This window comes from Ascidiella aspersa, chromosome 2 (genome assembly GCF_963924565.1).
Source record: "Ascidiella aspersa chromosome 2, kaAscAspe10.2, whole genome shotgun sequence".
In the NCBI taxonomy this organism is placed as follows: Eukaryota; Metazoa; Chordata; class Ascidiacea; order Phlebobranchia; family Ascidiidae; genus Ascidiella; species Ascidiella aspersa.
Window position 1 is genome coordinate 35,148,002 of NC_139448.1, and position 10,032 is coordinate 35,158,033.

The window sequence follows — 10,032 nt, forward strand, 5'->3', positions numbered from 1 at the left end:
AAAAAATAAGGTGACCGGGATTCGGTCGTTAAAGTTTTGCTGTTTTGTTTTTTAGTATTTAGTTCGCCGCGAACAAAAATCTGCACAAAATGGATACATTTTTTGTGATATCCTTGGGGTATAAGTTACCTTTTTGTGCCGGTACCGGGTATTCGATCTTAACATTGTGGTAAACCTTGACGCTCTGAGGCCTGCCTCGCTTCTGATTGGCTGCAACATCTGTGAAGCAAGTTAAGCGGCGTAAATATTTTTTGATTAATACAAAATTATTACTTTCCCCTTCAGTGGGCAAAAAATGCTGACATGGGGTTCAGCCTGCCCTATAACATGTCATCCGTGCTAATTATTTGAGGGACAGTTAAACAAATAACAGGGTGTTTTCTGTTTTATAAACACACACAAATATATACCCTTGAAACCTTGACATTTTTAAGAATAAAAAGTTGAAAAACTTATAAAAAAACGACTCGAGCTTGCTACGACCAAGTTCCAGTTTTATTGTTTTTTTTTTTGTGTATTTTTTCTTGACCTAATTCTCTAAAAACTATAGTGATTTTAGCTTGATAATGATTTACAAAAAAAAAAAAAAAAAAGATCGAGGAAATAAGCTGACAAATCATTATCAAGCTACATTTCCGATCTGTGCATATAGTGTAGCCGAGTTTATTTTATTCTAATAAAAATCCTAGTAAAAAACGATAGAAAACTGGCGGCTAAAACGGAGCTCACAGCAACGAGGAAACTTGCGTAAATTATGTTAAGTTGCAATCTCACCGTTGTTAATATTTAGAGAAAAAGAGTGGACAAAAATTACAAGGGTAGAGGCAAAGAAAGAAGCGTAAGAAAAAAAAACAGTGAAAAAAAGAGGTATCAAAATGTGACCGCATTACCAATCTCAGAACGTGCGCACATTTTTACACAATTTTATACATTTTCACGTGCACATTTTTGCGCACATTGTGCAAACAATGTTTCGCATCCCCGTCTCTGAAACGGAGCTTTATAAACAAACTTGCATATTTTAAGTCGCAATCTTACCGTTGTTGAAGTATTCCTGTATTCCTTTTCGCAGCGGGCGAACAAAATCTTCTCTCAAAAGTCGAAATTGAACGTCAAGGTAGTGGTCCCGACTAAAAAATATCACAACCACATCAGGATATAATCTTTACTTTTCTTTAACATAAAAACAACGAAATAAATTTCCTTAAATGCCGATTGAAGATTTGTAACACGTAATAAGAATATCAAAGCCCATACAGAAGTAGAACTACTTTGATATTCTTATTACGTCTTACTACAACCTCCAACCATTATGCTCCAAAGATTTGTAACAAAATAGGTTTGACAAATCTCAATCTACTTTACCTAAACATTTAAGAAAATATCAACCAACCTAAATCTGCCTTCATTAACATTTAACAAATATAACAAATTGGGTCCAGTATCTTTTCTATACGAAGACGAAATAATAAAAAAGATTGGAGCATAATGGTTGGAGGTTGTAGTAAGACGTAATAAGAATATCAAAGCCCATACAGAAGTAGGTATCATTTTGGACGTTTCCAATAAATCTTTATTCATTTTCAACATAGAATAAAAAATATCATTCGTAAAATTTTCGTTAAACACGAAAAAATAGTTCATTTTAAATTAGCCACAAAAATGACTTACTCTCTGTACGATGACGAAGTGAGGTTTTGTCGAACGAATGGATCCTTATCGGTGTTTATGTCGTTGAGTTGAGGAAAGACTGGAATGTTGCGAAAGTTATCTGGTGGATTCGCTTCATGGAGTTTCTGCATCCTGTTCTCAAACTCACTTTGTCTGAAGATTTAATCAAAGACAAACTATGTTAATTGTCGACAACTGGCTTTTAATATGTTTTTTAGTTTGCGAATCGTATATTGAAAGCTTTAGTAAAAGTCAGAGTGAGTTCCAAATAATATAAGTGTTAGACCTGCAAGACACAACCCTGCATTTCTTCGAAAAAATACTAACGAGTTAAACTAAAGAACTAGATTTCGTGTTGTATACTATTACTTCAATGGCAAAACTTGTCGACAGTGAAACACATTGGACAACAATGACACCTGATGCTCTTGAAAACTAGTCATATTAAAAGTCAAAGTCAAACAACATTATTGTGATTTATGTAGGCCTAGGTAATCGGGTAAATAACTTACGTGGACTCATTATTTTACTTACTTTCAATTCAAGTTATATTGTGGGATTAAAGGTTATAGGAAAACTCGTTTTATACAATCATAATCATATATCAGGAGCGAATGCAAATGGGGTTACGTGACCGTGCCCCATCCACAAACCCCCATCCACAAACTGTATTTTTTGCCTATTTTATCTACGTTAATGCATTTTTTCCCGCTTTGCCCGAATCTTAGTTTTGTTTACAGTAGGTCTTAGTTTATGTTGATAAAATCGTTCAAAGACATCATGCGCCTCATTGCACCCCCGAAAATAAGTTTTGCCAACTTAAATATCGCAAGGGTGTTCTTAAGGAATCGATAAGATCTTTATGATGTAGCTCTTATTTTGGAAGTAACGCCTCTGCAACCTATAACTTTAACCAAATAAACCTACTGTGTGTGTTCTTAAAGTTACTCGTGATGTTGCATTGTGACCACACATAATGACGCAACCTTGTGACGTCACCTTAGACAAACTTTGTAACGCCATCTCTGAAAATTTTTTCCATGGCCCCAGAAACAAAAAGTCCGCGCCTGCCATATATTTAATAACACCCCAATAGGCTCTTTAAATGGCAACCTTAAGTAGATAAAAATAGTTAAAAAAATACCCAAGACCTATAGTACCTTTGTTCACGAGTCCCGGGTGCTTGCACTTCTTTTCGTTCGTCGATCATTTGCTGTATTTCATCCAAATCGGCAACAATTTCTTCGTTCTGCATCAACTGAAGCTTTACAGCCGCGTCGTCTATTATTACTTTCAGCATAGAAACCTGTCAAAAAGTTGCAATTGTAACGTTACGCCTATTTGCCCGTGACACAACTAGGTACAATTTGTAACTAGAGATTTCTGATACTTGTTATTCTAAAACGGATAGGTGATAACTTTAGTAAAAAGTACAGCTGTCCTATCGGGGAGTAAATGACGTCATTACTACGGTTACTACCACTAAATGTGTGTATAGCAAAAAAATCAGCTTTGTTTAAATCGCATTTTTTCAATATAGGTCTCATTTTTTTACAGAATTACAGCATAGATTCTGAACCTCCGGCGAAACGTTTTCAACAATCCAGAAACGGTTTATTACTATACCAGGATCTAATACCAACAAAAATAAGGTCAGACTATTTGCTTGCTAAACATTAGAAATCATAAGTTTCTACTTTTTTCGAATAGCTGTCTGTTATGGGCATATTGATTTGTATTTGTGATACAAACTTCCCTAAGATAAAATTGAGGCCTAATTTAGTTATGTCCCTAAACTTTAGTTAAAGATTATATTTAAGTACCAATAAGGTACCTCTTATTAATACTACTACAGGCAATTTATCTGTCGTTACTATAAACTAAAAATGACTCTAATATTTCAAAACCATACGTACCGCTTTAGTGGACGACTTGGGTATGACTCTCAACCAGGTTTTCATCAGACATAAGCAGTTGGAAATATGACTTCCGCCATTTGAAACCGTTCTTCGTGCTCTGGATATAAAAAAAACAATTACACCTTTTTTGTTGTCTGGTTATGTGGCCGAAAAACTTGAGTTGCCGAAGTTTTATTGTGCTTAACAGTGATCTCTATTGATTCGTCTGAATTAATACCTCATGATTGGTTTTATGGGAGGTATATAATATTCGTTCAATTTTTCTGAGGAACCTTACGTTATACAACTCCCTTATTTTTCGCAGCTGGACAGTCAACAGCTACAAGGTACATTTGCGACATAGGCTAAAATAATATATTTTTTTCACTAAGCAATATAAAAAAAATACTTTAATCAACGATACGACAGTATGTTAATCTATTATAATCGCTTTAACGTTTTTTTTAACGTAAAAATCCAACAATGGCGTATGTATTTCTTTTGACGCAAACTTATTTTAATTTCCATTATATTGTAGCGCTTTTAAATATTTTTGTAAAAGTTTTAACCTAATCCTTACACAAACCAACATACATTCTTTACCAACATACATGTGTTAGGCTCACAAGTTGTTTTACGAAAAATTGATTAGCCTACTAATTTATCAAGCAATGTGAGATTTGTTTGTGTCCGATGCGGGACGCCTCCTTCTATTTTGTTAGTTTGGCAATTTAAACACAATAAACGGATTTTCCCCTTCACGCAAAAGCCTTATCGCCATCTCCTTAAATATATTTATACTAAGATTTCAGTTGCATATTTCTGCAAGACATCGTAAAATGACAAGTATCCTAAGCTACTTGTTCTATGACGTAAATTTGTAAGGTCATCCATAAAAAGTTTTTTAAACTTTTAAAAAATAAGTTTTTGTTTCAGTAAACAAATCTCATAACTTCGGTTGTAAACTATTGTACAGTCAACCCCTTATAAGTTGGAATTTCTCCATAAAAAAACGTTAAAAACCAAGGCGCGTGCAACGTGGAAATATCTATCAGCATCATCATGCTAAAAAAGAGCAAAATCAAAGGTGAAAATAATTCCCGAGTTTTTTGGGTCGTATAACTTTCTATCCCAAGCACTGTTTCACAAAATGAAAAAGTTTCAAAATTTAAATCAACTAATATTGTCACAAAGAGCAATAACTTACGCTTCCTCGCTTAGCCCGTGAATAAAGTCTATCACTTTGTAGTAGAACTTTGATGTCAGAGCGTGCTGCAAAACCGCGATCAGTGATTGGCCGCCGAGATCGTCACGTGACATCTTGGCGTAGACCTGGAGGATCATCTGAACCAATCCTACACAGTAAACATGGAAGATGTGTCACGTGACTTAAATTACTGTTTTAAGTTGAGTGAGGCTCTGTACCATTCAACAATACAATGTGGTTAGTTGAAAGTAAATGTTAGAGTTCGTAAATTATTGCTGAACATTGTCTGTTGTGTAACCAAGTTTTTTTAAGGTCGAGTAACGTGATAAATTTATATTAATTCAGAAGTTAAACAGGGCGCTAAATAGAACTAACACGCTAATTTATAATGTTTTATCTAATTTATAATATTTAATTACCACAAGGTTTGGGAAAGTTCCAATTAATTAATTATTTAAAATTTGAAAAATAAGTACAGTTTGTTGTACACCGTTAATTTAATTGTTGTTGGACATTGTTTATTCTGAAAAAAAACGCTCTTAACGGTGGAGCGAAAAAGTGCTGCAGGGTTTAAAAAGTCACAAGATAAATACAATTGTAGGTAAAACTAAAAAAAAAACATCTGTTTTTATTATAGTGAGTTTATATTTCTAATTAAAAAAAGGTTTGACCAACTGAAAGTTAATCAAACAAGAAAAAAAGTTCAATTTGTAGTGAAGTTAGATTTGTGATCAAACATATCAAACAAAAGTTTTTTTTAGAAGATTATCGCAACTATAGGCTGACTGCCTGCTGCAAAATAATTATTTTAGCAATTACCAAAACCCACCGGCTTTCATTTCTTGATTGAGACAAAGGTAAAATCCTGAACTATCTGTTGAGAGCCGAGTTGCCAAATCTCGCGGAGATATTTCTTCGTCATTCACCCAAGTTTCCAAAACCCTGTATGAAGTCGGACGAATTTCGCCGCTAAAAGTTCGAGAGGTTTTTGTAAATTTTTTTAGCGTGGAATGTGAGAAAGTATTCCATTTATGACAGTATTTTATCAAAGAACTAAATTCAGATTTAAAGTTTAAGGTTTTCAACCCTAAACGCTGTTTTTACATAGGCAGAACTTTTGGTCATTTTTTTCTTCAGTACCAAATCCAAAATACAAGTTACCGACATCAAAAATAAATACGGAACTAATGAAACTCGTTTACGCGTCACATTCTGAGCGCTATTTTGCATAGCAAACACAAAAACGAAACAAAAGGCAAGGTAGCATTTATTACAATCAATACTTTGCCTAGATATTCTATTTTTACTGAAATGCATTCATTTGAAGCACCTTAGTTTAATTCAAGTGAATAAAGTCAGATCACGGAATTTTGCCGGAAATATTTAATTCAAGACAAAGCATTTAAAAACAGTTACAGTTACTTCAGTGCATTTAATAACACTGGCATGTTGTCTAACCATTACCTTTCGCGTGACCTTGGCTGCCGTCCGCTATTGTTTTGCGAGTTATTCCTTGTTGAATCGTGGTGAGAATAACCTCTTTGTTGTTGGTCTTCCCTTGGCTCATTTGGCCTGCGATTGATGCAGTTAAATAACAGCGAACGAAACCTTCTGTCTACAATAGCTGTTTAAGATATTGGTTTGAGGATGTAGTTCGAAGTGGAATATATATCGAAGTCTATACAGAAGTAGGTAGCAACTTGTGAAAGTTACTAATAAATGTAATAAATTTATTTTCAAGTTATGAATTTAAAATCTTGTTTGTTATACTTCCTTTAAACAAGGTTTATGTAATTTACCAATCAACAATTTAAAAACCTCCCAGACTGTTCTAAACGTTTCGACAACTCGTACCACTATCAGCAGGCGCGAATCTAGGAATTTAGTTTGGGGGAGGGCCATGATATTTTTTTTTCAATTAGGGATGTTCAAAGTAGAACATTATCGAATCCTTGGATTCGAATCCAAATGGGATTCGTATTTAATTTTTACGTTTATTTCGGGTAATTGGAACCGATAAAGTTTCTTTATTTTACCGCGAATTGTTTTGTTTAAACATACACGAGTGGCAAGTTTAGATAAAAGGGCTTTAGCTTTGGCAAAACAACCACTTTGCTTACTTTATATGCAGCAATGTAGTGCGGCGTCAGCGTTTTTTTGGGCGAACGATTACCCAACCTTCGTCTAATAATTAAGTGTCATTCAAGCGTTATTAGGCGAGCGACTAACGTGTAATGCTAGGTGAAGAGTTCGCAATTTCCTTAAATGCGTTAACTTTCAAAAGTCACATCCCCTTGTAAAACGTGCTGGTCTTGGACACAATACGCTACAGGGTTACTTAAAGGTCAACTTTAGGCCAATATTTAGCGAGGTTACACAGTGTAATTGGGGGATACGCCCCGTCCTTGGATCCACCACTGACCATCAATGAATAGCTTTATCATCTTTACTTCATTTTACACAAATGTAGCATTACCTATTGTCAAAAGTTTAAGGATAAAAGAGAAAAGTAACAATTTTTGGTGGTTTTAGCAACAAACTGCTTTAAAAAATCAATCGATAGTTGAAACCTGTGTTGTCGACCGCGTTCGCTTCCATAGTTCAACCCTGGTCTTCCTCCACGGTTCGATTGTTGTTGACCACCTCGGGAACTTCCTGGTCTGCAAATCAGGAGAAAATACGTTTAAAAAGTTTGCCTTGAAACAGTGGCCCTCTAACTGTAGCGAAATTTTTTATCGAAATGACGTCACGAAGTTGACGTTGTGAGGCAAAGCGTGACGTCACAAAGTTACTTTTAACACAAAAGCTACTTTACAAGGAAGTTATCGATTCGCGCAGTTAGAAAAATGCCATTTTATCGTTTTAGTTGCCAAAGGTTTAATTTTTGAGGCTGCGAAGAGACGCGCGACAACTATGGGCTATAGCTGTTTTATAAAAATCCGCTTGGCCACATAAGAAATATTCTATAGTAAGAAATTGTTGTTTACTTACTGGTGACCAAGAGCTTCAACATTTCCATAGTTGAGTCCGGAAGGTCTACCGCGTTGATTTGGAGCGTAACCCCCCCTTGAGGTGTGCGGTCTGTAAACATTTAACTTGTTAGTGTTAAACACAGACGCATTTGACAAACAAAAGTCAACTGTGTGAAAATCAAGTTGACAAATGTGAATAAGTAGATAAATTAGAGCCAGTGTTGCAATGAATTAAGTCATTTTAAGTCACTGTTTCCAAATGACTTGACTTAATTTTTAAAATATTTTGACCAAAATTACTTGACTTAACTTGAGTTATTTGGACAAAAGACTTGACTTTAATTTAGGTCAATTTGGTAATTACATTGGGTTAAAATTGGGTTAAAAAAGTGTTTTATACTTTATACAAAATTAATATAAACAAATGCTAAAACACTTACGGGGAAGTTGATTTTAAAACAATTATTATTCCTAGTTGATCCCCAATCCCCAATCTAGTGTTATATTTAAAACAGAAACCAGCTTTCTACTTTGTGAAAGAGTTTTAAAAAAGAGTAAACAGTAAAAAAAAACGATAAAAAGTGATTCCGGTTGGAAGAATAAAACAGTTCAATCGCTTTTGTTTTTCTCAGTATGAAGGGACTATGAAAGATATACACAGTGTGTGTGTATTACACACCTATACGATACGTGTTTAAACACTGTGATCTAAGCCTTTTGAAGTCGCTTTACGATCAACGATTACGGCTTATGTACACGGGAGGCCATCGCAGACTCATCGAATCTGTCGACCAATGGTACAATCGAGTTAATCTAGAAAACCAACTATCTGTAGTGAGAACGTCGGTCGTGAGTTCGAAATATATTGGAGCTTTGACATTAGCATGTTTTTTTCTCTTTCGCCTTCAGTTATTCGTTGAAGTTGGCTGATAAGCAAGTTTGTATACGAAAAAGTAAAACGTCGAGGCCGATGTTCGCAAACATTCGATGTTGACGTAACAACGGCATGTTTAAACTGAAGCCGACTCTTGAAAGGTGGTATAATGGCCAAAGGTTTAATTTTCGAGGCTACGAAGAGACGCGCGACAACTTTGGGCTATAGCTGTTTTATAAAAATCCGCTTGGCCACATAAGAAATATTCTATAGTAAGAAATTGTTGTTTACTTACTGGTGACCAAGAGCTTCAACATTTCCATAGTTGAGTCCGGAAGGTCTACCGCGTTGATTTGGAGCGTAACCCCCCCTTGAGGTGTGCGGTCTGTAAACATTTAACTTGTTAGTGTTAAACACAGACGCATTTGACAAACAAAAGTCAACTGTGTGAAAATCAAGTTGACAAATGTGAATAAGTAGATAAATTAGAGCCAGTGTTGCAATGAATTAAGTCATTTTAAGTCACTGTTTCCAAATGACTTGACTTAATTTTTAAAATATTTTGACCAAAATTACTTGACTTAACTTGAGTTATTTGGACAAAAGACTTGACTTTAATTTAGGTCATTTTGGTAATTACATTGGGTTAAAAAAGTGTTTTATACTTTATACAAAATTAATATAAACAAATGCTAAAACACTTACGGGGAAGTTGATTTTAAAACAATTATTATTCCTAGTTGATCCCCAATCCCCAATCTAGTGTTATATTTAAAACAGAAACCAGCTTTCTACTTTGTGAAAGGGTTTAGCAAAAGGGTAAACAGTAAAAAAAAACGATAAAAAGTGATTCCGGTTAGAAGAATAAAACAGCTCAATCGCTTTTGTTTTTCTCAGTATGATGGGACTATGAAAGATATACACAGTGTGTGTGTATTACACACCTATGCGATACGTGTTTAAACACTGTGATCTAAGCCTTTTGAAGTTGCTTTATGATCAACGATTACGGCTTATGTACACGGGAGGCCATCGCAGACTCATCGAATCTGTCGACCAATGGTACAATCGAGTTAATCTAGAAAATCAACTATCTGTAGTGAGAACGTCGGTCGTGAGTTCGAACCTCACCGCATCCTAGTTGTTTTTCTAGCCTGCTTGACTTGCATCATTTATCGACGATTCGGTGAGTCTGCGATGGCTCCTGGTGTAATATGATGGGACTACTACTCTTTTACACCATTACATTGACTGTAAAGAGCTAGGAATAATTCTACTAACTAAACTAAAGTCAAATAAAATGAAAAGTGTTTTACCTTCCCCGACCCCTGTATGGCCCTTGAGACATCGGTCAAACTTTTCACTTCAATCAGCAATAAAACTGTTGTTATTTAGAAATAAGCGTTAATC

General features: G+C 35.0%; 1 protein-coding gene and 2 long non-coding RNA genes across 3 annotated transcripts in view; all 3 read right to left on the reverse strand.

Moving 5' to 3' along the window:
• The window catches only part of LOC146165499 (NFX1-type zinc finger-containing protein 1-like), a 36,433-nt gene extending 32,752 nt beyond the window's left edge, over nucleotides 1-3,681 (reverse strand). Inside the window, exons 1-5 of the mRNA XM_083380938.1 lie at nucleotides 3,588-3,681; nucleotides 2,832-2,977; nucleotides 1,672-1,824; nucleotides 1,039-1,130; nucleotides 130-219 (exon numbers count right to left, since the gene is read on the reverse strand). Of these exons, the coding sequence (XP_083237064.1) occupies nucleotides 130-219; nucleotides 1,039-1,130; nucleotides 1,672-1,824; nucleotides 2,832-2,977; nucleotides 3,588-3,632 (526 nt within the window). The 5' untranslated portion in view covers nucleotides 3,633-3,681. The remainder of the gene's footprint in view (nucleotides 1-129; nucleotides 220-1,038; nucleotides 1,131-1,671; nucleotides 1,825-2,831; nucleotides 2,978-3,587) is intronic.
• A 1,101-nt stretch (nucleotides 3,682-4,782) lies between these two features.
• Nucleotides 4,783-6,564, reverse strand: LOC146165500 (uncharacterized). Its single transcript, XR_014494497.1, has 3 exons — nucleotides 6,241-6,564; nucleotides 5,606-5,745; nucleotides 4,783-4,924 (listed from the first exon to the last, which is right to left on the reverse strand). It is a non-coding gene; the product is annotated as an uncharacterized LOC146165500 (long non-coding RNA).
• A 781-nt stretch (nucleotides 6,565-7,345) lies between these two features.
• LOC146165501 (uncharacterized) lies at nucleotides 7,346-9,003 on the reverse strand. Its single transcript, XR_014494498.1, has 3 exons — nucleotides 8,918-9,003; nucleotides 7,768-7,857; nucleotides 7,346-7,436 (listed from the first exon to the last, which is right to left on the reverse strand). It is a non-coding gene; the product is annotated as an uncharacterized LOC146165501 (long non-coding RNA).
• Nucleotides 9,004-10,032: the final 1,029 nt, after the last annotated feature.